This window comes from Diachasmimorpha longicaudata, chromosome 9, assembly GCF_034640455.1.
Source record: "Diachasmimorpha longicaudata isolate KC_UGA_2023 chromosome 9, iyDiaLong2, whole genome shotgun sequence".
Lineage (NCBI taxonomy): Eukaryota > Metazoa > Arthropoda > Insecta > Hymenoptera > Braconidae > Diachasmimorpha > Diachasmimorpha longicaudata.
In genome coordinates, this window is record NC_087233.1 from 5,052,205 (window position 1) to 5,078,126 (window position 25,922).

The following is a 25,922-nucleotide window of genomic DNA, read 5'->3' on the forward strand; positions in this document are numbered from 1 at the left end:
GTAATTCGACTCGATAAACCGAAAGTTTTAGCTCTAATTTCGAAAAAGAACGACCTCTCATCTCATCCTCTTCCGGAGTCCTCGGAATTAATCGATTTCAAGATCAAATTTGTGATTTTAAGATCACAACTACATTCTCAAAAGACTCGGGGACAACATGAGATGAAAGGATTAATAATCGTTCGTTTTATCCTTAAATTTTCCAGACTATCCTCTATCTCCCCTCCCTAAAATGCCGAAAATGTATCCCCCGCCATCACAGGGGAAATATGAACACCAACCCCAGACATCAGAGCTCAGTCCTGAAGATGCAGACGAATATCCAGCTGTCAATCCTAAAAATGCGGCTTCCAGCACCACTTTCGGCTCTTCCTAATCCCCTCCATGCTCTCCTGGGCAGACTCCCTAGCTAGTCTATGTACAGGTGTGGCCATATGTCCCTCTAGTTTGGCACTGGCCAGCACCGTATCATGCACCATAGCTGAACTAACTCCACTCTTCGAAAACAACTTACTCAACACATAATTGTCATCATCAACGACCTCCTCAGTCTCCCTCTTCCCACTATTCCCCAGTCTCCGTCCTACCAAAAAGTCCACCCTCTCCCCTTCAAACATGGCGGACACCGTGATCTCTCCCTTGGCCCTCCCGTCCTTCAATTTCTTCTTCGTAACGATGGAATTCCCAAACAATCGATCGGACTCTGTGGCGGTACCATCTACTGGCTCATTCAGATGAAACAGCTCGGACAAATCTGAAGTCTGAAAGAGTCGTCTCTGTCGAGGATCATCAAGAACTTTATTCGACAGCAGAAGTTTGAAGATCTGCCGATGATAGATCTTCTCCTCGATGGTTCCCGCACTGATCAATCGATAAATAGTAACATTTTTCTCTTGACCAATCCTCCAAGCCCTCTCCCTCGCTTGGGCATCAGTCGCCGGGTTCCAGTCTGGATCGTAAATAATGACGCGATTGGCTCCCGTGAGATTGACCCCGAGACCCCCGACCCTCGTCGTCGAGACGAAAACGAAGTAGGAGTCATCCAAGTTGAAGAGTTTGATGCTCTTCTGTCGCTCGCCCATGGGAGTGGTACCGTCCAGTCTCAAGTACTTGTAATTCTCCTTCTGGAGGAGCCCCTCCAGCACCGCCATCATCTGGCGTCCCTGCGTGAAGATCAGGGCCCTGTGGTGCTGCTTCCTCCAGATCTTCAGGAGCGACCGCACCACCGCCATCTTTCCCGATTTCCTCCAGTGCCCAAACTCCTCGAGGACGACATTCTCGTCGATCGCCTCCTCCTCCTCCTCCTCGTCGCCGTACGCTTCGCACCTCGGCAACTCCGCGGTGTAGGTGAAGAGATCCGGATGATTGCAGATCTTCCTCAGGGCAGTCACCGCCATCAGCATGCGCGCCCGTCCCCGGCCGTCCGCTGCCTTCTCATGCAGGATGGTCTTGATGTTCTCGGAGGTGAGATAATTCTTGTAGAGGTCGGTCTGCTCCTGCGTGAGACTGCAGAAGAGGACCTGCTCGTTCTTATCAGGAAGGGTGAGATGATGCTGAACATCAATTTTGGTCCGACGCAGCAGGTACGGAGTGATGGCTTCCTTCAGCATGGTCGCCACTTGCAGGGCAGTCGCTTCCTGGAGAGTCGACGCATTGGCATAACCTCCCCGGGTGATCGGCGTTGCGCAGTGCTCGATGAAGGCGTCCAGAGTGCCCAGCTTTCCCGGCAGGATGAAGTCAAAAAGTGACCAGAGCTCCTTCAGGGAATTCTGCATAGGACTTCCAGTCAGGAGCAAGCGGTGAGGGGTTGAGAGTTTCTTCACCAGTTTCGTGATCTTCGCCGCGGGATTTCTGATCTTGTGGCCCTCGTCCAGGATGACGTAGTGCCATTTGAATGGTATCAGGACGTCAGAGTTCCTGAGGACGCCTGTGTACGAAGTTAGGAGGACGCCACCTGTCTTCAAGGACTCCAGGAGGTCCGAGGGGGTGCCCTGGTAGTTGCCAGACTGGTGGAGGGTAGCCACCCGGAGGGCTGGGTACCACGAGTGGAAGTGGTCTACCCATTGCTCCAGCAAGGTCGCTGGGCAGACGATCAGGCTTGGTCCCAGGCCGCGGAAACGACCGCCGTCAGATAGCAGTTCACTGCAGTCCAGACCCGCTAGGAACGCGATTATCTGAATGGTCTTGCCCAGGCCCATCTCGTCACCGAGGAGGCCTCCTAAGTTCCTCGTGTGGAGCTCCCACAACCAGTGGACTGACACACGCTGGAAAGGGTACAGACGCTTCCAGAGGGACTTGGGGAGTTTGAAGAGGTTGGAGATTGTTCGCAGGGAGGTCTGGGAGGGATTCACAGAGGCCCTGGGGAGCTTGGAGAGGCGTGAGTGGTAGTGTTCCTCGTCACCGTCGTCTAGAGTTCTGCAGGGATTTCGCTTGCGTTTATGGGGACGCGGTGATGAGGGAGGGGTGACGGACTCGTCAGAGGACGGAGTGTATTCACTGCCGGTTTCAGAGTCACGGGAAATTTCGGAGGGAGGCAGGGAATCGGGAGGGGTTGATGGACTTTTCAGGGAGTCTTCGGATGCTTGGGGAGAGGGGGGTAGCAATTTCCTACGATTTCGATTGGACTTTTGGGGTTTTTCGACGGAATGCGGGAGTTCTAAGGATTTTTTGCGTTTAAGGGGAATTTCTTTGGACTTTTTAAGCTTTTCAGTGATTTCTGAGGGGGTTTCCGGACGTCTCCGAGAGGGATGAGGCTTTGTGGAGGGGTTAGCGGATTGGGAAGGCTTTTTGGGATTTTGTTTGCGCTTTGCTGCCACCTCAGCCTGCCTTTTGAGGTATTTCTCGAGGTCCAATAGACCTGTTGTGGCGTTGAAGGTCCTGGGGATTTTAAAGACCATTCAAGACCATCTTCAAGAGATCTCATATCAGTTTGGGGAATAATTCTAGTTTTTTAGAAGGTGGAACCTGGGGTACAACTCTATTCAAGATGTAAGGCCACCGGATTGGATTTTTAATGCAGAAAGTAATCAAAAATTACCTCATAATTAAAGAGCCTTTGAAATTGGAGTTTAAATTTTTAAAATGCAATCACTCGACAGAAAAATGTTTCTGGATTTTTTCGAGATCAGAAAAATATGGGAAAACTTATTAGTGAATTCCTACCCAGTGGCAGCAGTAGTTGACAGACATTTCTTCTTGGCATCAGCCTCGAAGGGTGTGATCTCCCCCAGCTCGACTTGCCTCTGAATATTTTGCCCCTCGTCCGCAGGGTCAGGTGCCTCTGGCTGTGATAATCCATCGAGTTTCCTCGATAACTCCTGGTGAACATCTTCTTCTGTGCGAATCTCAAGGACCTGACAGTGGAAAAAAAATCAATTGTCATTGTCATAGTTTGGAGAAAAACAAATTTCCGTGATTTCAACCGCCATTTTCACTATTTCTTGGGTTTCATAAAATTTTGTGAGCTTTCCAAGGTCATTCAGAAGGTTCTAATGATAACAATAACAATACTTAGGCAATTTTTTAGTTGTCAAAGTCAAAATACTGGAAGACAAATCTGTTATTGAGGGTTATTCACGAATAATGACAACAATCTCACCTGAGAAAGTTCAGGAAGTGACTCTTCAACCATTGTTCATCACTCCACACAATCATTTAATTACTGTTTATGTTTATATTGACTAAATTCGCCTAATTGTTTGTGGTTTCATATTAATGTATCCTGTTGAAACATGTTTGTTTGGATGGGTTTCCAATGGGGGACAGAATGGAAGAGTCGCCACAAAATATTGTCCTTCATGAAAATGCGCCTTGAAGTCAGGAAAAACGAGAAATTGTAATTTGTCTGTTAAGAAAAAACCGAAAGACAAAATTTCCATACGTTTTTGACAGTATGATTTACCATAGACACAAAGAATAAACATTCAAAATAATATTGTATAGTAATTTTCTATAAAAATTTATTGTAAAATATAACCTTACAAAATATTCATATTTCATTCATCTACAATTCTGCATATATATATTTATATATCTCTAGAATTAAACAATCTGAGCATATGTCCCCTATCCTACGACGATAAAATAATGAAAATTAACGTGAAGATAATTTTGTATTTTTCACAAAAAAAATTATATTCAATTACTGGAAGATATGGACCGAAAGCAAGAGAATTATTAGTCTATCAGTTCCTTGCTAACGTCTGGAATTAATCAATATTGCCGATTGTCTTTCTCAATCAATATTTTCCGATTATGAAATAATACTTTACGTCTTATCTGCCCTGTGCCTTCGAAACTTAAAATACCTCGCAAGTTTCAAAGGATTTAACGCAGTTCTTGATAATGGGACGTGGACTGTCCATCGGTGATACCCTGAGCGGCCAGTTCTGAGAGAGTCCTCTCCAGATAACTCACGTCTGGGTAACCGTGTCCCGAGGTGGACGGGCCGAGTTCAGTTTTGTGGTGAATCTCGTTCCAGGTGACGACGTCCTCACGACCGGTTGTCACAGATCTGCCGATGGTGAAGGTGAGGCGCCGTTCGAAGGCGATCTGGAGGAGTCTGAGTACCCTGCGACCGAGATCGTTATCGGGGAGATAACAAACACGGGGAAAGCCCACGGCGTAGAATGTCTGGCCCGGGTTGGGATGCTCGGGGCCCTGAATTCCAGATGGAATGCTGAAATAGATAAGAAAATCAGGGTCAGATGGGGCTGGATTGATAGCTAGGGAAATTTTTGATGAAAACCCTGATCATAAGTCCTTTTAACTTCAATCGTTCTTGAGTGCTGGAGGAAATTATTTTCAAGGTCACACCCGAACCAGAGAGATTCTGAGTAGTTATGTGGAGTCTAGGGTACTTTCTAGGAGTTATTGAAATTTTCTAAAACGATTCTGAGATGTTTTCGCTGTTGGTAATATGTTAAGGATTTTTCCCATATTTTAGAAAGACAAGTAGCACGACGACCTGGTGCGGTACCTGTGCCAGATTGTAATTTCAAGGTCTAAATACCTCAGAGCAAATGTGAGACTATTTTTCAGGCTCCAGTAACTCTGTTTTTTACTCTTCAATGCAATCTAGAGATTTTTTCCTCTCGAGATTGATTTTAGTGATTTTTTACATTTTCTTCAATAACTCGAGAACGAGAAGAACTAGAGAGTTAATTGTTTTTTTAATTAGTCGTTAAATTGCTTGCTCTATCGAATGCAATGACCCTCGATCCCCTCCCTCACAGAAGCTGTCCACTTACTCATACGTGATCTGGATGGTGTTGGTGTGAGGAAAGCCAGGAAGGGCCCTAGGTATCCTCGTCCAGTTCATGGAGCCTGGGGGCTGATTCCCCCGTTTCTCTCCATAGATCATACGACAGACTGGACACTGAATGTACATCGGATGCTGTTGCGAGCTCAACATCGCATTGAGACAAGCAAGATGCAACCGATGATGGCAACGTGTGAGTTCCACGGTGAGCGGCTCCGGGGTGCCCAGACACACAGGACACGAATCCGTTCCATCGCTCTCCACGACCTTAACGTACTGCGAGATGACGTCCGAGTGCATTTGAACGTCCGCAGGATCTTTGAAGATCTCGTCACTCCCGATGCTGCTGTCCAAGAGATCGACTGGATTCTCGTGGCTGAGGTACGTGGAGACTGTATCAACACTTGGACGACGACCACTCTTGGTACTACTGGAGTCAGCGTCCAAGACACTGTCCCAGTTCTTGCGCTTCTGAGAGGACTCGTTTGGGGCTATGGGAGCTGGCTCCATGGAGCTCTTCGTCCCGAAGATGTTGAAGTTACTGAGGATCACTCGAGCTATGTTTGCTGGGCTATTTTCACTGCTTTTACTCTGAAAGAAAAATATTCAGTTCAGGAATTAGCACACCCTCGACGACAGGGAACCGGTGAGAAAGGAGTGAGAGTCCTAGACCTTGAAACTGAAGACCCTGAATGACATTATATTTTCTACCTTTTTGGATGCCTTTTTGGAGCTGCCACAGGGCGGCTTCTTCAGCGCATTCTTGGAACTGGTGTTCTTGACTGTCGGTGGAGCTACGACACGCCTTCCAGTCGCATAATGCAGTTCATCCAGGGTGACCTTGACTAGAGGATACGGTGCTTGTTGCACCCGACGTATTGGTCGAACATACCCGGTGCAACATCGGACTTGGGTCAGGTTGCAGAAGTTTATTATGTAGGGGAAGCCCAGGTAGGTTTTCGAGACATCAATGGTTTTGTTTCCCTGTGAAAAATGTTTTTTACGTGCTTTGAGAATTTTTTTTTCCAATTTCTTCTCCTCCGGATCCTGACAGATCGATAGAGGGTGGCTCCAGAGAAGATGGACATAGTTAATTAATTGATAATGGGTCGACTATTCGCAACTAGTCGTTGAAAATTAAGGTTTGGTGGTGGTTGATGATCATTACCATTGCCCAAGCTTCTTCGATAAGGCACTGGACTTCCATATCGTACGTGTGCCAGTCGTCAGTGTCACCACCCCATTCCCATTTGGCACCTTTTCCAGCTGGCGATCCTGGCAGGTAGAATTTACGTCGGACACTGTGAATTTCCTCTCCATCGTCGCTGCACTGGGTCTTCGTCTTCAGGTTTATGTAGTACCTGAGGACATATCACATTCAAGGCCCAGTCGGTTAATTTAATTGGGGAATCGTTATCACATGATGATAGGCCGATCAGAGGTCGAAGATTGTCATTCGTAATTATCTCATGTCTTATCATGTCAATAATTACGTACATAAAAGTATATTTGTAGTGGAGAATTAAAAAAGAGTGAATTATGTTATGGTGGAGAGAACATGGGGAGGACATTAGATTGATGTAAAATAGGATAGACCAATCTAGTAACAGATACGATGTCGCCATTAGAGTAACATAATGATGAGGAAGTGCTCTGATGGCATGCAATTTTACTGATAAACATCTAACCCGGAAATTAATCTAGTGTCGCGTGAAAATAATGAATTAGGTGAACATTTATGGGGAAGACTTGACGGAAGCTTGAGATTATCCCCAACTTTAAAAAATGAGCTATAAAAAAAAATTTGTAATACATATTTATCATAATAATAAACATGTACTCTGTAATCAGATGAGATAAACAATCTCCATCCCTTAACGAAGAATATGTTGATAAATTCTAGTGAGAAAAAATCTTCCAAAATAATCAGTTCATCTCGCACTGGAAAAATCATTTGACAAATCATCTTTTGAGAGAAAAAATGAATTGTAACCTCATCATCTCGATCTATCTCATGCCCAAAAATATCTAAAGTTATCTGGAACAGGTGTGAACCCAAAAATTCCTTTCACCGATAAAAATAATTTCCAAAACAATTTTAAAGAGTATAAATCTTTGACTCTTATGATTATCTGAGTCCTGAGGTGATTTTTCTGATAATTTGGGAAATTGTGGACAACTTTAATCGTTGTTAAAAAAATCTGAAAACTTTTGATCACCTGTCGAGTGTTGTATCAGCATCATTGAGGAACACCCTCGTTAATTTCTTGAAATGTGCCCTTTCGAGATGCTGTGAGACAGCAGGACTGTAGGGTCTCCATCTACCCTGTCTATTCTCCCACTCCCACACAACAACAGCATGTCCATGCTCCTGTACGTGTTGTCCCTGTGCGTTCATCTTCACTACGGAATTTCACACCTACGTATCCAATACACAGTTACATGACAATGAGAGCGTGGGAACATTCATCTGACTCCACTTGTAGAGGGAATAAATCACGTATTTTCCGATTTATGGAGGTTATTTGTGGTCTTCAAGAGTTCACTGATGGTCTTGGACACTTCTGGGCAGGGGTTGATGGGAATTTTGCACTTGTTGAGGGCCTGGGGATGGTGAGGACAACAGGATGCGTGGGAACAGACACCTGAACTGCCGAAGGGCTTGTGGTGCACTGGCAATTATCCCAATGGACTTAGCCAGCAGAGGGTTGCAGACAAAAAAACTAATTAGTGGACATGATTGTAGATCGTTAGTACATTATTGTACATATATTGATTTTGTTTGTAGCCACGTGGATAATTGATAATCATCATTTTAATTATTCCCATGATGTTGGCTCCAGAAAAAATGAAAAAACTTTGTCAATTGAACTGTAACTTGTTTTGTAGGAAATCGTTTGTGAATAACGAATATCAAGGTTTGCTCGTTTGCGGATACTTCAATCATGAAATACAATCAAATTAAAATTGGGATTACTCCCTAACTCAATTAACACTTAACAATTTATTAATCGACGGTGGCGCCTCTCACCGCCGGGGACTTCTCCATGATTTGCGCAGATTTAAACTGCTCTTGGAATTCACCCCATCCCACCCAACAATTCAATTAATTAGTAGTGGATTTATTTACTCTGCTCATGATATTCACTTGAAAAAAACCAGTGACACAATTTTTAAAGATTTTATTTCACTTGTCAACAACTTATTCCTTTTAAATGACCCCTGTGGTCAGTACCTTATACGAAATGACCAACTATTAATATGATTAAGTGATAAAAAATCATAAAATGCCTGGAATTAGATTACGTGGGGGTTCGGTCCATATCGACCTCAATTCACACTTGTTAAAGAACGTGATTTTCATTCATTTGGTACCGCTGGATACATTCAAATACTCTCCATACGCCAGAGAATGCAATCTGAGTGAGAAGAAACCACCGTAACCAGGTGTCCCCTTGTGAATGAATCCAACTCCACCCAGAGCTGATGGTGGATTAGTTTCAACAGGAACACCATCGAATAATGGCAATGTCGATTGTCCCACGTCACTCTCCAGCGAGGATCGAATCAATGGAACCCAGGCAGTCGTTGATAACGGTATGCTACGGGCATCCGCATAGATCGAGTTGATCGATCCCGGTATCAGGTCGATACTAAAAATGACAATTGAAATTTTTAGTTGCGTGAAGGCTGTCGATGAATTCAGGGTACAAACAGTCCTTCATAACACGTTCTTCGAAGAGTTGACATTAATTTACGATTATTTCTCACCTGTGCTCGAGGACAGTGTCTATATCCTGGTGAGGCTCTCTCTGCAGAACTTTTCCACTCATGAAGTCGAATTTCATGGTACGTAGTCGAACAAGAAACAGGTCGTTGTCATTCTGGTTGACGAATCCAGCACCTAAAATAGTCAAAGTGTTGGAACTTCTGAAAAGGACTTTGTCCCCAGTTATATTGCATTCGTACTAGGACTGAGGGAAACCAGGGAACAGTGAGTGCCCCTGGGCACAGAACATCATCACTTTCAGACCATCACATACCAACTACGAGACTTCCATGCGGTGCGATGAGATCACTGACGATAAACTGAGGATTGGACTCTGCTGATCCACGATAAAGTGGATATTTGACTGTATCTTCTTTAGGAAGATCTAGCCACATCTCCGAAGCCGGATCAATTTTACCTCCAGGAAGTAATTTTCCCTGTTTCACTTGAAGATAGAAAATATTGTTCTCACGAACCAATCGTAAACCGGTGACGACCCTGGAAATAACAAAATAAATGTCTATTCAACAATTAATTTTTATCATTGACTCACATGTTGTTCTGATAATCAGCGTTGACGAGACCCAGTGCAATCCAGTTGTTTTTCGCGAAGCACTGACAAGCGCAAATCTTAGTTTCGACACGAGTGTTACCAGAGAACTTCCTTCCATTGTCACATTTATCGTAATTCTGTCCCAATGTCCGGAAGTCGTCCAACTTCAACCATTCCAGGCGTTTCACACTGTTGTCCTAGTTCAGAGATCATAACAGATCATGAGTAGTCTTTATTAAATTGAAGGATTTGATAATTAATGGACTTTCCTTCCTTGATCGGTAAAAATAGCGTCACTGTTCACGGAATCTGTCAGCAAATGTTATTTCTTTATCATTTTGACAGAAATGACAGACAATAATTCTGAGTTAGTAAATTTTCTGGTAATTATTCTGGCACCAGGAGAATTTAATTGAAACCTCCAGAGCTATTGTGCTACCCAATAGATCATCGAGTGACGATCTGCATGAGATAAACCCAATCAAGGAGAGTCCATTATAGTTTAGGAAATTATTGCTCACTGGTAAACAACCCTCGAGTATATTGTTCATGGGTTGACACTTATCAGCGTATCCATGACAGAATAACCGATCGTCAGTGAGCGCTAGATGCACATCACCTGTCCTCGATCGCTCCGCCAAGTCCTTGCAGACCTCCTCGTCCTGGCGATCGGTAGATAACAGATAATGTCGCAGTCTTAATAGCGTCCACGACGAAACGGGCTGCAAGATCGACGTTTGAACAAACTTCTCGGCTTCAAAGTACGTTTCATCTGCCAAAGTCCGAAATTGCGGTTGAAAAAATCGGTAGTGAAGTCATAAAACGAGATAAGTTCACTCATCACTGACAAAGAGTCTAATCTTTCAACAATATAACTTCGGATATTTCTTCATCGTATCATGACCGGAACTCACCCCGAATCCATTTTGGTTCTGGATCACAGGCTCTCATATCTCCTGGAACGATTTCCATGGCGGCTATGAACGTCTCCAGATAATCATGGAATCGTTTTTCGAAATCTGCTTTGGTGTTTACGATGCCTGAATTTTGAAAAGACAGTTCGAGTCAAATAACGTTAAAAAAATATTCAAAAACAGCGAATCATTTTTCGTAAATTTTGTACAGTGGATTTTGATAACAAATTAATCACATTAATCATTATCACTGTTATTTTGTAACGTATTCGAAATGATACCTTTGTTATTTGGGACCAGCAGCATATTATAGGCAAGCCCTAGAACACACGCAGCTTGGAGTTCGGCGATCATCAACGTTTCATGGAGCGACATCAGTATGTGAGCGCCAGACTGGGTATTACCGCACTGATGTTCATGGCTTTTCTACAGAAACCATAAATCAAAGAATTATTGACATCGAGAAACAACTGCTGTTCCGCGAATAAACTGTCTACTGTGATAAAAACCATGATTTTCATTGACACGTGAGGAAAAGTAACTTTTCAGACACCTGATGGAACCCCAAACGTTCCTGAAATGGTACATTTTTATACGACTGCAGAAACGTGTTTTCAAGCGCGTCGGGGAACCCCAGGAGCCTCAAAACTGTTGGAAAGTCGTTGAGGAATGTGATATTTCACACACGTGAAAGGTAAAATTGAGACTGCAAACGTAAAATGGACATTTTGCAATATTTTTTCAGGCACCACCATCCATATCAGTAATTAAATCAGGAAATTTTTCAGGAACTCACATTCATTGTTCTAGCAATTAACATAGGAAGTCCATCATGTGTTCCATGCCAATCTCTATGTAATTCTCGAAGTTTCTCGTTGATGACCACAATAACATTATTTGGGCTGTCCACCCACTCAACGTTGAAAGGATTATGCGTCACTTCAATAGCTTTACGAAAATATCTGTAAAATTCATTAATAGTCTTGATATTCGGCAAGAAGTCATCCAGTTCCTTGGAGTCATGATGATTCGTCATGTGCAACAATCGTCGGATCTCAGCAAATCGCAAGTCTATAGCTTCGTCGTAAACCCTCATCGGGAGTAGAGAGAAATTAGAAGGCGAATGTGGGGCGATTCCGAGGAAAGCGTCAATTTGTTGGACAACATCAAGAGAGCTGTTAGCAGCTGATGAATTTTTCGTTATATGCCAAGCTGTGGTTCTACCTGAAAGTGATATGATATTTTCGGAAAAATGATTTTTCAAAAATTTTGTCTGCAGAAGGTCTCAACCCCTGATGTTGAATTAAACTTAAATTGTTTAGTTGCTTTGACAACTGTTAAGCTCCTCTTTCAAACTGAACTTTTCGCAATGTTCTTATCAATTATATTTCGTTTTGTAATTCAAGGTTGGTAAATCATTTAATAAATAAATTGTTAGTGATGTTATGTGGAGCGGTATTTTATATTCATTTAAAATAAAATTTCGTTCCAAATGATCTTGACATTGAACTAGCCAACGTCGATGGAGTCCTCGTTATCGGTGTAACGATTAACGAAGCCAAGTTTAATGATCAGCCAGTAATTATTGGGAAGGTATCACTGCTCTCGTGGAGAAAAATTATTGTCCATCAAAGACCTTCTAGAACTCTTCAGAAAAATCGTCGAATGATCTTCACAGGAACGTTTTTTCTGGAGATATCTCCAAACAAAAATTGTCCTTCAAAGATCTTCCAAAAAATCTTTTGGACTGATGAGAGGCAGACAGAAATTTTTCTACGTGAGGATCTTTTAATGACATCGATAGGATTTCAAAAAATATTCCAGGAATCTTTCATTAAAATTTTTCAAAACAATGCTGAATTTTAATTACGAGAAGTCGCAAGCGCTTCAAAGAATTTCACGTAATTACATTGATGACCCATGATTACATTTCAATGATGAGGAATTATTACGAAACTGATAATCACGCAACTTCAGTGATTATGGTGATTGCATTGATTGCAACACGACTACAATCCTGCTTCCTAATTATCTGATTACATTTTGATGATGCTAATGAGTGGCGCCCTGATTACGAAATCGAATACCCTCGTAAAACCCTCTTCAGGGCATATCTCCAAAGAAAAATTATCTTCCAAAGAATAATTTTCGTCTAATTAATACCACGAATCCATATGAAACCCATAACAATCATTTATTTATGTTATTTTTAACAGAATCTGGGACTTACCCATCGTTAGGACCTCCGTAACGTAGCCCCAACCGCAGGTGATTTGGAAAAGTAAAAAAATTATAGACAATCTAATAGTGCACATTTTATTGAGTTATGTGGACAAAACTGTTAGTCTAGCGTCAGCACTCGAATGGACTGATTCCACCGAAAACTCGTGAAATATTTCTTGATACGGCTGAGAACAATAGGGGGATTGACCTTGCACGAAATTACAACATTGATAAAAAAATAAAATGTTCCCTGAAACGATATTTGGCCGATTAGAGGGCCCGAAGGTACCCCCTCTCCGATCGTTTTATATGAAGTAATGTCTCGGAATTTTTTTTATGGCCTGTCAATACCTCACGGGGTTCCCTCCTCCTCCCCCCGTCTGATGGTTCATGATAATGGGTCTATTTAAAATTGTCGCTCGCTGATTTTGATTGGAAAGACAATATTTCTTCCGTTGGAACACCATGAAGGGACTTCTGAACCTCATCGCCTTCTTTGTGGTATTGTGGGCGGCAAAGTGTCAGGCCGGTGAGTGAATTTTTTGAAATTTCGCTGATTATAAAGATAGAGCTTAACGAGACAACTACTCATTTTTAATAGAATTTTCCATGTTTTTCAAGAGAAATTTGTTGTCTAATACTTATTGTAAATTTCTGTTTTAAATTTCTAAATTTTTAGCGATTTTCGTTTCCAAGTTTTCGTGAGTTGTGTGTTAAATTAAATTTGACTGTCAGATTTTTGAATTAAGATCATTTCAAAGATCATGCAGAACAGCTTTTTGGTGATCGAAACATCAAAAGACAAGTTCTTCAATGAAAACTTTATTTTTCAACCTTGTGGAAGACACTTACATTTTCAATATTTTCGCAAATTCATATTTTCTTTGAAGATATTCAACAAAATAGTATTTTACAATGATAGAAAAATAAATTATCAATCGAAGAATTTGCTTTCCGATTCGCTCATGAGCTTCCTAAAAATCTCATAAGATTTTTGCAAAACACCGAAGAATCATTGAAAGATCTTCCTATCTTCAAAAAAAAATTCTTCGGAAGATCTTTGAAAATCTCGAACATCTGCAGCTAAACGTCGTCCTCCGAAGATCCTCCAACAATCTCCTTGAATCACTGGGATCCTCCAAAGATCTTGATTAATTATCATCATTTTTGGGAGATCTTCAACAAACAATAACATTCCACCCACAAATTAACAAATCCTGTCAGCTGACCTGTCAGGACAACATCTGTCAGCTGGCCGTCCAACAACAGACCACTGACAATCAGCTACCCCTCAACCGCTTGCACAAGTCGATTGCCCAGTCACTTCCAGATCTTCACATCATAATTTTGTTATTCAGAACTAATACTACACTGTCCAGAAGTTGAGATAAGGCCACCGCATATGACCGATGGAGAGCGATGCAGACGAGCATGTACCCGGTATTTTCCAGATTCAAGGCACATATCGGTCATTTTCCCAGCTGGACCAGATTCCTACCAATACAGATGCGAGTAAGTTTTATAAATTCAAATTAAACAAGAAGTTTCACAAAAGAAACGTAAGAATTACCTGGCCAGCCATAATCAGTGAATGAAGTCGAATTCGATGAAAATCCTGAGCCCCAACTGATGGCACATCAAGTAAAATGAGGAGTCAATGGAGTACAGGTATTGATAGGTCAATTTCTGTGAATTCCAGGTTGGAGAACATGGAGAACAAGCCACGACCGACCGAGGAAGTCATAGGGGATATCGTTGAGGCGTCTGAAGAGGATGAAGACCCTTCGGTGTCAATATCAGAGACCCTGACTGTACAAGGAAGACGACCAAATGCAGATGCTATGATTCGGAAAATAATTCAACAGAGTCAAACTATAATTCGTGCCCCTCCTCGGATGGGCCTTAATTAAGCACGACTAGATTTATAAAATTTAAATAAATTATCGGAGTTTCGAGAAAAATGATAACCCTGCGTCATTTCCTTAAATAAATATAGATTAGGATAAAAAAGGTTTGAGGTTAGGTCACCCCAACCTCATATGACATCGACTGACATCGAGGAGTTCGAAAAATCAGGTAAAAGTGATCGATATCTCGTCGTCTCCAAAAAACTTCGATGAGAGCTTTTTTTACTTTCCTCGGGGACAGCGATTCAAACTAAAAGCGCGACACTTTAATTACCTGACGAGGGAGCCACCTGTCGGACGTCAAAATGGCGGACGATTGATTTCGCGATACACAACAACATCTTCCATCGTACAATAGTGAATTCAAAAAGTGATTTTTAAAATAATTCTTCAGTGATTTTTCCACTTTCTTTTATTGTTTCAATTAGTCGTATGTCTTCTGCACTCGTTGAACGTGTGGCAATCCCCCATGCATGGGATTGCTGAGTGAAAATGATTTGATTTGATGTGATGTTTTGTCAAGTTTGGCTCGAGTCTGACTGTCAAAAGTTGGAAAAAAAAACTGTCACCGTGGAGCACAAATGCGTACTGTGTGAGGCGGAACTGGAGAGCAAGGAGGCACTCCAGGAGCACTTCAGGTACTTATGAAAAAATGAGGAGTTTTCCTGTTTTTCACACAGTACAATTTTTTTGTCAATAGAATCGTAATGTGTCTGCTAATGATCCTTTTGCATTGTTTTGTTATGTTGTTATTTTTTTTATCATGATGATTGTTCAGTTTTATGGTGTGCACCAGGGAAAGGGGCACCTCGGACCTCAAATTGAGAATTTATGGAGGATTTTTTTTTTAGAAAACATGCGAACAAGGAAATTGACGCCCGGGGCAGACCCCAAGGAAGGAAAGCCCTGAAGAAGCCCAGTAAGACAGATGAATTATGCGACATTTGCGGAAAAACATTTGAGTCTATCACAGCGACAATTCGCCACAGGTTCAAGGTGCATCCGAACTCACCAGCTAAATTCTACTGCAGTTACTGTGGAAAGCAATTTCCTTTGAAGGTGAATGAGCCCTTGAAATTAGACAGTTTTACCTGTGATGAATTGCGTGAACTTAGTTCCAATAATTTAACGTTATAATAATTGATTTTAGACTCATCGTGACAACCACATGACGACCCACAATCCTGAGGAGAGCAAAAACACGTCTGATCACAAGAAATGTGAAGAATGTAACATAGTTTTTTACAATCTGAAGGCTCTTAATTATCACTATCGATCGATTCACAAAAGGTAACTTTTGGAAAAAAGTACAATGGGACGTTCCTGGAGGGACGTTACTATTCCTTTCTTTCCTGTTTCAGACTGGTACATATTTTTCAACCTATAGCCACCCCGCCTCCCAGCAACAAGATTAAGGTGAATTCGATGAACGATGCATTGAGTGTCTACTACTGCCACATTTGTGGAGTCGAGTACATCGTAAAATTCAACCTCCAGCAGCATCTCGAGAAAGTTCACACGCGGGTAAAGAGACATTTGAGTTATTTTAAGCTCAAGTCAGGGTAATTTCCAGTTCAAATTACTGCTCTGGGCCCCTTTTATCTAGTCAACTCGTCGAGATATTGAGAAAATTTTTTTCAAAGTCAAAAGTGTTTGCAGAAACTTTAAAATATTTTTCTATAACTGATGAACTTTTGGGGCTTATCCAGAGATTTTTTATGCTCTCTAGTGACTTCCTAGTCTTTTTTAATGTTTTTCTCAATAACTCGAGAGCTGAAAGAGCTCGAGGGCTCGTCAATAAGAGTTTCTCTCCTGAAATGTCCCCCCAACCCATTGGTGGAATAATGTTCTCCATTTTCCTCGAAGGAAGAGCGAGAGAGGGTTCCAGATGATCTCATAAAGTGCACCATGTGTGCTGCCCTCTTCTGCAGCAAGAAGGCTTATGAAGTACACAACAGTTATCACCAACCTGATGATCTGTACGTTACATCTGAAGAGCAACGACTCCAGACCATCACCAAGATCGATCAGGATTTCGATATACGAAGGGTCAAGCCAGCTGTTGAGAAGTACATGCCAAAATTGACGAGACACAGGCCACAGAAGAGACGAATAACTAGTGAAAAAATCGGTGATTTTGTCAATGTGACAATCAAGGAAGAGAATAAGTCTGATGATGAGGAGCCAGGGGGCAGCCACAGCTGTCAGAGTGACTCTGACAGTGATGTACCACTACAGAAGAGGCTCATGGCTAGTTAACAATATCAATGACAATAAAATTATCCATTAATTATCGAGAAGGTGGACGTGAAGTTGATCGAACGATTAAAATCAAATTCAAGTATTCAGTTACTCGACGAAAATTGAAATCACTTCGATCTTTCAACTTCACTAGTATTTATTTTGAATGATTGCAAAACAAATTCCACTGACTGCCATTTTCTTACTTTTCCAATGCCCTCTGAATATTTAAAAAGCTATTGTGATTGTTCTTTTGTATGAAATGACGATGAATAAAGAAAATTCATGAAATCTGAGAACACTATTTTTGTTTTGGATGAAAACTTTTTAATTTTTTGAAAAAGGTGACTCATTTTTTTTTCTAAAGTAATTAAATATGGTTTCCATCCACCGTCATTATTTAATCATTAATTGATTAACTCATTTGGAATCTTTAACTTTTTAAAATGAGTTTTATCAGGATAATTTTTAAAAATGTATCAAACTCGTTAAATAACGATTTTAAAAAATGATGGATTCTCGACAGACCCTCCGGGAAGCATTTAATTATTAATCATTAACTTTTGAATCTCCCGCTGATTTTTGTAAGAAATTGCCGACAAAAACGGTGTTTAATGGACCGACAGTCAGTAATATCGGGAGTGATATTTGAGGTATGAAAGAAAAAACAAATGCATAATAAGTGTGTGAACGCTCAAGCTGATTCAAATTTATTTAAAAAAAGGTGTTATCGCCATTTTTCAATCGAACAATTGATCGAAAGTTATAGAGTTCTGTCATCGCTATTATTTAGGGTAAGTTGGCATATTTTTTATCTGTTAAAATACGCGGAATCATTGATAGTCGCATGATGCTTCAAAACTAACCTCAAAATCACCAAAGGAATTGATACTGCGTTTCATGAGCCGAATGTTTTTTCATTGTTGATTGGTGGAATTGATTGATCTCCTGGCTTTATCTCTGATTTACCACTTCCGGGAATCGAAACGAATTTACTGTTGGTCATAGAGAGGGGCTAATCAAATGTGATGACGAAAGTGGGATAACGATTTTTTATGGTAGTCACATGCCAGTTGCCATTGTTTGATAAAATTCAATCAGATAATCTGGGTAATCGTGTTTTGATAGTTGTAACCGGTTTTTTCCAGATTTCGATTGAAAATTTAACCGGATTTTTTTGTTATCAGGAGACAGGTGAATTTCCACTGAGGAAGTCATAACAATTGTGGCCTATTTACTCTAAAAATCGTTTGTGTTATCAAACAATTTTTACAGTCAGTTTCGTAATGATAGTTGATCGTCCAATTTTTATTTAATTTTTATAATCGCCGGTGCAGTAATTCTCAAACTTTCAACTCCATTACCTATCTTTTTCGTACTTTTTCCACAATAAAGCAGAAAATTGATCGACAGATTCAGAATTGTTCCCTTCCATTCCAACAAAAATTAAATAAAAATTAATACAGCTCAGATTACGTGAATAATTAGGCAATTTTTGCTGATGATTTCCATGAAAATGTTAATGACTGCCTCCAATATGGTCCACCATTCCCCAAAACCCCTGTCCCCCGACTCACCCTCATCAACCCTCCAACTAATCCCCAAACGATTCTCTCACTTTCAGACTTTCAATCGCGAAAATGCCCCGGCAATCGCTAGTTCCCCGCGAGGATGTGATCGCAGCTATCGAGAAGCACATCGATTACTTCAGGACAAGTGATTTTCCAACCTACAGTTCCCCAGTATGGAAGGAAATGGCAAAAGACCTCGACCGCCGTTGGACCCATCACAACTGCTACACAAGTGTTCGCGAGGATAGACGAAAGGTCCTATCAACAGCTCGCAGTAATCAGGGAATCATTCTCCCCGAGCCCGAGGTGAAGATAAAGAAGCAAAAGCTTACCGTGAGCGACTATGAGGACCTCCAAGAGGTGTACGACGACAGCAACAATATTGATATCGATGATAACCTCTACAATGACTCGAAACTCCTGAATCTAACTGACGACATGAGCGATTTTGAGGTCGATGCCGAGGCATCGGGACTATCTCACTTTGATGTCCTGATAACTCGCACTCAGTGGCAGGAGATGAAGGGACAGAGATTGATATATGGTAAACGTCAATACGCCATTTTAAATCCTGGCATATGGACGAATATTTTAGCAATGGCTGTTGCCAAACAGACGAGACTTCCCTGTGCCTTTGTCTTCGACAATTCCAAGATCTACGAATCACCAAATAGCCTACACTACCTGAGAATCAAGGGACACTGCAGGAGCAAAACCTGCCAGAATATGTTTTTTGGATACGTTGACAGGGATCCCGGTGACAACGACTTCTACATGACTGTCAGGATGAGGGATACTATGGGGGAGGATCACGAGGATGTTCACAGACCACTCAAGGGGATCAAATCGGAACCCAGGAGAAAAACTAAATTCGGGGAGGAGGTGATTCAGGATGGATGCCCTGCTATGAGGAAACACGCTGCTAAGTACGTCAACATCTACTTGTGCAAAAGGTGTAATTACCCGAATATTTTAAATAAAAAAATGTGAAGTGGTGAAGGACCTGGGGAGGGGGGTCGTGTATTCAGGACTAGGAACTGAAAGAAGGAATACACTGAGAGGAAAATGTATTTTTGAGGAGGTCATGGTGTTCTTGGTTGATTTTTGATGGTGTGGATGGGTCGATGAAGACCACGTCTGGGCCAGTTGTGGTGAGGGGGCATGATGGGAATTCAGGAATGAGATTATGGAGAAATGTGAGATGATTATTTTAGAAATCAGTAATAAAGTAAATCTAGACGAATTGATTTATCTGTTGGTCGATTTTTTAAGGAGTATCTCTGGATCTGAGGGAGATAGCGAAATTTTTGTTATTACGTTTGTTGTAGAACTCAAGCTGCTCCACAAAAAATGTGATAAGAAAAATTTTGATATCTTTTCTAGATTTCCAGATATTCATCGAAAACTGGATGATAGCCAGAAGTAATTTGTCTTCTGCTTGATAGCTATTATCGAGATTTGGAATTTTTCTAAGTTAGGAAAATTCGGAAAATAGCAAAGGGTTGTCTGTTATATTATAATGAAGGTTTTGACAATTTCTGAAATATTTGGAAGCTGACCTGGTCTTCCTGGAAATGATTCCCTTAAAGGAAAAAGGAGAAATGTATTTTTTTCTGTCAAGAATATCAACCTTTCGCTGAAATATATTTTTCATTTGGTGGAAAATGATAGAACTTGAGAGGGTTGATAACGTCTGTCGGATTTTTTTTTATTGGAATTATTCGAACAGATGTTAGAGAGCGAGAAAATTCCGTGAAACACATCAGGACGACAATTTCTTCATGGATAATGTTGATTTTTTGAGAATTATTAAGGATGTTCGATGCTGTTTACTAAACGCACCAAAATGTTTTTTATTGTCAAAAAGCATCACAGAACTGTCGCTGTAAGCCGTCGTAAGGCGTCGAACATCTTTAATTAATTGGATGGGGCATTCACCCGAATCCCACATTTTTTTCGCAGAATGAAAACATTTGAATTACGTTTATTGAATTGTATTCAGTTCCTTTGTTTGATATTGCGTTATATTTTTGTATCCGAATCTGCAGTGGGTGGTATTCTATTATGACTTATGATGGTTAAGATGTTTAGTTGTAAGTATGACGAATGAACATTAAATAAAGATTCTCACGATATCTTCTATGTTTTGTTATTCCATCAGCGATATATAATATATAAGTGATTTAATGTGAATAAAAATACTTCCAGGCGAAGTCGAACTCAGGGCCTTTGCGTTATTAACATATGAATATATTCATGACATTGTTTACAAATTTAATTGCAAAAAAATTCTGATCGTCTCCAAAGATCTTTTCCAGGGAGAAATTTTCAACTCGAGAAATTCTTGGATTTTCGCTCTACATTTATTTTTTCCATTTCGCTCCATTGTTTAATTTTGAGGGATCATTGTCAATAACTAGGAATATCTTTTTTAAATTTTATATCAGCGATAACACTCCGGTAATTAGTATTGCAAAAAGCAAGACACTTGGGATTTTTATTTGCTTACCGTTTCCCGAGGTTTATTTATATGCTCGATGACATTCAATTTTATAATAACCCATATGTCGTGTTGTGCCAATTATATTTTATCGATAATGCGACTGGGGGTATCATGAAGAGGTCACAGGGTTCGCGATGTGTCAGAAATATTCGCATATAAAACAACATCTTTCCTTAATTTTAACAGACGCCCGAGGAACGTTGCAAAGTGCATTTGACAGTTTATAACAATCGAAATTTTCATGTTTTAAATTTTCATTTCATAAACAAATCGGTTCTGTTGAGGTCACTTGAATGACTGGATTTAGGATGTGGTTTTTCGGCTGAGAATTTAAGTCTGAAGATTGATAAATTGTGGTGACGGGTGTTGTTGGATCGTGAGAAGATGAAGAGATCGATATTTAAGAGTTCGATACCCGGACTGGCGGAATTTCCAGCGCGATTTGACAAGATTTCCACCGGGGATGGGTGGATTGAGGGCAGGAGGAGACTCGACGGGGCGGAGGGCTTGTGGAGGATCAATGATCGATTGTATGATCTCACGAGTTTTGTTAATAAACATCCTGGGGGGGCGGAGTGGCTCAATATCACTAGGGGAACCGATATCACTGAATTATTTGAGGTGAGATTATTTTTGTTCTAAATAAAAGCTTCAAAATTAAGCAATTAACAAAGTAATAAATTACTAAGTCAAGACAGTTCAGTATTTTCGAGAGAAAACAAATTCTTCTGTTGAAGATTTCCAAGATATCTTGACCAGAATCATCAAACGATCTTCGGAAGATCTGCTAGATGATACAAAAATATTCTTGGGATGACAATAGTTTGGATTTTTCAGTCCAAAGAATTTTCAAAAATTCTTTGGGCCCACGAGGAAGATCTTTCAAAGATCTTTTGATGATTCTTCTCATGATTTCTGGAAGATCTTGGGCAGAGAAAAATTCTTTTATGTGGAATAGTTTTAAAAATACATATATTCAATTTATAGACAGGGCCTGCCTGTAAATGTATTTTTGCAGAGTCATCACGTGACAGATAAAGCTGAAAAATTACTGCCAAAATTTTACTCTCGTAAAGCAGCGAAACCAAGAGCAGTGCCCCTGACATTTGATAAGAATGGATTTTATAGAAAATTCAAGGAGAGAGCGATCATTGCTCTGGAGAACATTGATATTCATCGGCCAGCATTGAAATCCAATTTACTGGCTGATTTCCTGGCTATTGGAACTCTGCTTTTGTGTATAATAACCGCAATAACGCAATCACGACTTGCACTCATTATCGCTGGTAAAAAATGCCGACTCACTGGTGATAAAAATAACGATAATAACAAGTCTAGAATAATGTCCTGAGAGTACATTCCAGAAATATTCAGATAAATTGCAACTTGAGAAGATCTTCGAAAAAACATTCTTGAAGATCTGATCAGGAGAATCTTTTTTTGTATTTTCGCAAAACTATTTTTCGAATGATCTTCAGGGAATATTTTTTTAATGTGCAAATCTTTTGACTCTCGAATTCAGGTGAATTATTTGTTATAATTATTTTTTAGCGGCAGTCTTAACTTTTACTGTAATTATTGGACATAATTACCTCCACATGCGCGATAATTTTCGGATGTACTATTTCGATATTGGTCTGATGTCATCACGCGAGTGGCGAATAACACACGCAATGAGTCATCACATGTATCCAAACACAATTTGGGATTTTGAAGTATCGAGTACTGAGACATTTTTTCAATATCTTCCAAATATTTCGGCGCCTGTAGCACGAAAATTATCCTGGATTTATTCACCAGTGGTCTATTCTATTATATTTTACCTGCAGGGACTGGTAAGGTAATAAATAAATAAAAATAGTAAAACAAACTGGAAAAAAATATTGAGATTCACCGGAGATAATTGAGGAGTAATTGTGTCTTATTAATAATCATATTAATGGTGTTGTGTATGGGATTAATCAATGACTAATTAGAAAGCAAAGGGGGTGGATTGGAGTCGTAAGTAAAATTGTCCAACTTCCCGAAGATCCAAAGGAGGAAACTAGAAGAAAAAATTGCTTTACTTTTTTTTGATTTTGAAATTAATTAATTAATGGAAAAATCAAAATTGTCTTTCGTGATCTTCGACGAAAGAAATTTTCTACGTGAGATCAGCAATATTTAATGAATATTTCTCTTCGTGTGATCATTCTTCAAAAATTTAGACGCAAATTGGAAATTATGACTCATGCCCATGACTCCCCATTTATCAAATTATCGAAAGCACACAATTTTCCATCAATATTTCTTCGTCAATTATACGATAACCCTCGGGGCAAAAGGGATATTATACATTCACGTCCCTCGTCCCGTAATCGTGATCTTTAAAGCAAATGAAAAAGAAATGATTTCCCAAGTCAAACGCTTCATGATTTAATCGATAAAGAATGTGGCACAGAAATATTCCATTAGTCGAGTTCATTCAGAATTTTGTGTGCACTGTGATAGAGATTAAATTCTTATCTAATTCCACCGGGGAATTTATTTTCCTAACACTTTCTCATAATTCTCGATGTTTACATTTTTTATGGACTCCAAAAGTTCCTAGGAATCCTTAAAACATTCAGAGTTCCTGAAAAACATAAGAAAATGCACGAATTTTCCCTGAATTGAACTTCAAAATTGAACTACAAAACTCGAGGAGCTTTAAAAAATTTCTAGAAATTTATGAGAAAATGTCGGAAATTTCTAAAAATCCTACGAAAGTTGAATGAATTTTTTTTAAGCCGAAGCAATACAAAATTCTTCTAGAACTATTCACGTTTAATTCCAGCTGCATTGAAAAACCAGCCGCAGGCTAATTTTTTTATTAAAAATTCCTCTCCTCGTATCGTCCTCATTTTAACTAGTGATGTAACATAATATTTTCAGATATGCAAACATCCTTTTCGTCCGGAAAACCGTGGAATTCCGCGATGTTGTTCCATTCGTCCTTCCAATATCGATGTTTTTAGCCAGTGGAGATTTATCACGAGCTTTCAATCAATGGATCCTTATCATTGCTATCGCGAGCTTTATTTTTTATGTAATTGGCTTCAACGCAGCTCATCATCATCCTGATATCTTCCACGACGGCGATAATCCAAGGTAAACGACTCCACGAGGCCGACTTTCCTTTCTCAATTTTCGCGAAATTCAGGACGAGGGTCCAGACGATCCAGATCACGTGGGGTATCAGAGCTTTTCCTCTTCCAGACCCTGATCCTGAACTCCATGGGTCCCAGATACTCCAGTGGCTCTTTCCGAATGTTTTCTTCTATTTCAAGCAAATTGATTAATCTAGATAACATATATATACATATATACATGTATATGTATTGTCAAATGGAATATTTCTGTCACAGAAAGGATCTGGACTGGGGATTACTGGAGATGGATGCGGTGAGGGACCGAGAAGTGGTAGACGACTCCTACATCCTAACTCTAACCCAATTCGGTCTTCACAGTCTTCATCATCTCCTACCAACAGTAGACCACAGCTATTTACCCCTGTGTTTACCAGCCCTTGAAGACACCTGTCGTGAATTCGGCGTTGACTTGGGGAAACTCACCCCCTGGGAACTGATCAAGGGACAGTTCCGGCAGTTGCGCCGAGTCGAAGTGAAAACAAATCACAGATAAGATAATTTTTTTTTTTAAAGGGGCATTATCTCGAGGTTTTGAGATAATCGAGAAAAACAATCTCAATCGATCGATTAAATGACTCGGAGGAGGGGAATTTTCCGTATCAAGAGGAGAAATGATTTTTTACGTTCCTGAAGTTCAAACGTGACTTTCAGAACTTGAAGAGTCTGATGAGTCTCATGAGAGTTTAAATCGGTTTTTGATGTTTAATAACAATTTTGATTGGCTATTTGTTTTTTTTTTATCGAGTTCTCAGGGATGAGAAAATTTAATTGGACTTTACGGTTCGATAAACGTATTTTGCGATGATAATAAAAATGTTAATGTCTTTGGAAAAATAATTTTTTTAGTTTATTAAAATAAAATTTGTCATTTAACTTATAATTAGTGTAATGACAGTATATTTTGGTAAAAATGCAGCAAGTAATTGTAGTTATAATTGTACGACTTTAGTATGTGCCACGGGGGACAGTTAAAAAAATATCTCAATTACTTTTTTTTAATAATAATTGTTTTACCGACAATAGCCGGACGCAATTACTTCCACATGTGCGACAATATTTGGAGGACAACTTCGACGTCTGTGATGTCATCTCCCGAATTATGACCGACTCATGCTATCAATTATCACATAATGTTGCTAAACACAATTTGGGAATTTCAGGAGTTGACTTTTTTATGGAATCGCAGAATCGAGTGGAATCGAATTATGTTGTCTATTGGGCAAAATCGTTTTTTTTCCTGTGACCTATCTAACGACCTGCCTAACGTATTTACCCCTGTGCCACGTCGACGTCGTGGTGTTATCATTTTTTTGAAGATGAATTATCAGAACTAGTTATTTATCCACGACAAACCGACGATCTAATCCCCAAAGTATGTGAAACAAAAATATTCCGCCAAGACAACGGAAATTTCCATCTGTAATTCTGTTTACATAGAGATAAAGATTAAATGCTTATCACAAAGATTTCAGCGATTGATCAATCGATGACTAGATGAGAGAAAAAATCTCGAATTTTTCATTCTCGATTAGTCATTTGTTTTTCAAGTTCGCAGACATATTCCTGATCGAACGGAAAATACCAAAATATTGCGACTAAATTCAGCCCATCGATATTTTCCAATCGCGATATTTCACCCTATCGCCACCTAAATTTTCACGAGCAATAAATAATGGGTCCACCGTACGCCAATTCAGGACCTCCACGAGCCCCCAACATCGAATATATCGATTAATTAATTTCGACAATCGACCTCATCGATCACGTGACCTCGAATTTCATCTCAAGATGATCTGGAGACCGCCATTAAT

The 25,922-nt window shown here is 40.2% G+C and overlaps 6 protein-coding genes across 7 annotated transcripts; 3 read left to right on the top strand and 3 right to left on the bottom strand.

Annotated features, from left to right (window-relative positions):
* Window positions 1-85: 85 nt before the first annotated feature.
* On the bottom strand, window positions 86-3,834 carry LOC135165833 (DNA excision repair protein ERCC-6-like). The gene is made up of 3 exons (XM_064127554.1): window positions 3,599-3,834; window positions 3,163-3,353; window positions 86-2,877 (listed from the first exon to the last, which is right to left on the bottom strand). The coding sequence occupies exons 1-3, from the start codon at window positions 3,629-3,631 to the stop codon at window positions 336-338; spliced, it is 2,766 nt and encodes a 921-aa protein (XP_063983624.1). The 5' UTR covers window positions 3,632-3,834; the 3' UTR covers window positions 86-335.
* Window positions 3,835-3,942: 108 nt separating this feature from the next.
* On the bottom strand, window positions 3,943-7,942 carry LOC135165842 (protein deltex). The gene is made up of 5 exons (XM_064127579.1): window positions 7,480-7,942; window positions 6,429-6,621; window positions 5,972-6,244; window positions 5,250-5,851; window positions 3,943-4,678 (listed from the first exon to the last, which is right to left on the bottom strand). The coding sequence occupies exons 1-5, from the start codon at window positions 7,656-7,658 to the stop codon at window positions 4,327-4,329; spliced, it is 1,599 nt and encodes a 532-aa protein (XP_063983649.1). The 5' UTR covers window positions 7,659-7,942; the 3' UTR covers window positions 3,943-4,326.
* Window positions 7,943-8,427: 485 nt separating this feature from the next.
* Window positions 8,428-12,884, bottom strand: LOC135165838 (uncharacterized). The gene is made up of 9 exons (XM_064127573.1): window positions 12,727-12,884; window positions 11,293-11,720; window positions 10,778-10,922; window positions 10,497-10,622; window positions 10,104-10,354; window positions 9,583-9,779; window positions 9,304-9,527; window positions 9,032-9,164; window positions 8,428-8,913 (listed from the first exon to the last, which is right to left on the bottom strand). The coding sequence occupies exons 1-9, from the start codon at window positions 12,809-12,811 to the stop codon at window positions 8,625-8,627; spliced, it is 1,878 nt and encodes a 625-aa protein (XP_063983643.1). The 5' UTR covers window positions 12,812-12,884; the 3' UTR covers window positions 8,428-8,624.
* Window positions 12,885-13,012: 128 nt separating this feature from the next.
* Window positions 13,013-14,699, top strand: LOC135165868 (uncharacterized). The gene is made up of 3 exons (XM_064127628.1): window positions 13,013-13,248; window positions 14,078-14,231; window positions 14,419-14,699. The coding sequence occupies exons 1-3, from the start codon at window positions 13,185-13,187 to the stop codon at window positions 14,627-14,629; spliced, it is 429 nt and encodes a 142-aa protein (XP_063983698.1). The 5' UTR covers window positions 13,013-13,184; the 3' UTR covers window positions 14,630-14,699.
* Window positions 14,700-14,914: 215 nt separating this feature from the next.
* On the top strand, window positions 14,915-17,160 carry LOC135165855 (zinc finger protein 585B-like). Its single transcript, XM_064127600.1, has 5 exons — window positions 14,915-15,264; window positions 15,478-15,685; window positions 15,777-15,916; window positions 15,988-16,150; window positions 16,493-17,160. Exons 1-5 carry the CDS (start codon window positions 15,137-15,139, stop codon window positions 16,883-16,885), a joined length of 1,032 nt encoding a protein of 343 aa, XP_063983670.1. The 5' UTR covers window positions 14,915-15,136; the 3' UTR covers window positions 16,886-17,160.
* Window positions 17,161-21,106: 3,946 nt separating this feature from the next.
* LOC135165877 (cytochrome b5-related protein-like) lies at window positions 21,107-25,129 on the top strand. 2 transcript variants are annotated; one of them, XM_064127641.1, is made up of 5 exons: window positions 21,107-21,562; window positions 21,929-22,227; window positions 22,493-22,781; window positions 23,855-24,070; window positions 24,328-25,129. In XM_064127641.1, exons 1-5 carry the CDS (start codon window positions 21,405-21,407, stop codon window positions 24,602-24,604), a joined length of 1,239 nt encoding a protein of 412 aa, XP_063983711.1. In that variant the 5' UTR covers window positions 21,107-21,404; the 3' UTR covers window positions 24,605-25,129. The 2 variants fall into 2 exon arrangements, with proteins under 2 accessions (XP_063983711.1, XP_063983710.1); XM_064127640.1 differs by having other exon boundaries at window positions 21,110-21,562; window positions 21,960-22,227.
* Window positions 25,130-25,922: the final 793 nt, after the last annotated feature.

Excerpts from the sequence above, each read along its gene's own strand:
- LOC135165833 (XM_064127554.1), bottom strand. The coding sequence starts at position 3,631 with ATGGTTGAAGAGTCACTTCCTGAACTTTCTCAG. Across the intron at positions 3,354-3,598 it reads CACTTCCTGAACTTTCTCAG|GTCCTTGAGATTCGCACAGA; the intron begins GTGAGATTGTTG and ends TTCCACTGTCAG. Across the intron at positions 2,878-3,162 it reads TCAACTACTGCTGCCACTGG|GACCTTCAACGCCACAACAG; the intron begins GTAGGAATTCAC and ends TAAAATCCCCAG.
- LOC135165842 (XM_064127579.1), bottom strand. The coding sequence starts at position 7,658 with ATGAACGCACAGGGACAACACGTACAGGAGCATGGACATGCTGTTGTT. Across the intron at positions 6,622-7,479 it reads GCTGATACAACACTCGACAG|GTACTACATAAACCTGAAGA; the intron begins GTGATCAAAAGT and ends ATATGTCCTCAG. Across the intron at positions 4,679-5,249 it reads ACCATCCAGATCACGTATGA|CATTCCATCTGGAATTCAGG; the intron begins GTAAGTGGACAG and ends TATCTATTTCAG.
- LOC135165838 (XM_064127573.1), bottom strand. The coding sequence starts at position 12,811 with ATGTGCACTATTAGATTGTCTATAATTTTTTTACTTTTCCAAATCACC. Across the intron at positions 10,923-11,292 it reads TAATTGCTAGAACAATGAAT|AAAAGCCATGAACATCAGTG; the intron begins GTGAGTTCCTGA and ends TGGTTTCTGTAG. Across the intron at positions 10,623-10,777 it reads GCTGGTCCCAAATAACAAAG|GCATCGTAAACACCAAAGCA; the intron begins GTATCATTTCGA and ends TTCAAAATTCAG.
- LOC135165868 (XM_064127628.1), top strand. The coding sequence starts at position 13,185 with ATGAAGGGACTTCTGAACCTCATCGCCTTCTTTGTGGTATTGTGGGCG. Across the intron at positions 13,249-14,077 it reads GGCGGCAAAGTGTCAGGCCG|AACTAATACTACACTGTCCA; the intron begins GTGAGTGAATTT and ends TTTGTTATTCAG. Across the intron at positions 14,232-14,418 it reads TCCTACCAATACAGATGCGA|GTTGGAGAACATGGAGAACA; the intron begins GTAAGTTTTATA and ends TGTGAATTCCAG.
- LOC135165855 (XM_064127600.1), top strand. The coding sequence starts at position 15,137 with ATGTTTTGTCAAGTTTGGCTCGAGTCTGACTGTCAAAAGTTGGAAAAA. Across the intron at positions 15,917-15,987 it reads TATCGATCGATTCACAAAAG|ACTGGTACATATTTTTCAAC; the intron begins GTAACTTTTGGA and ends TTCCTGTTTCAG. Across the intron at positions 16,151-16,492 it reads TCGAGAAAGTTCACACGCGG|GAAGAGCGAGAGAGGGTTCC; the intron begins GTAAAGAGACAT and ends TTTTCCTCGAAG.
- LOC135165877 (XM_064127640.1), top strand. The coding sequence starts at position 21,326 with ATGAAGAGATCGATATTTAAGAGTTCGATACCCGGACTGGCGGAATTT. Across the intron at positions 22,228-22,492 it reads ACTTGCACTCATTATCGCTG|CGGCAGTCTTAACTTTTACT; the intron begins GTAAAAAATGCC and ends ATTATTTTTTAG. Across the intron at positions 22,782-23,854 it reads TACCTGCAGGGACTGGTAAG|ATATGCAAACATCCTTTTCG; the intron begins GTAATAAATAAA and ends TAATATTTTCAG.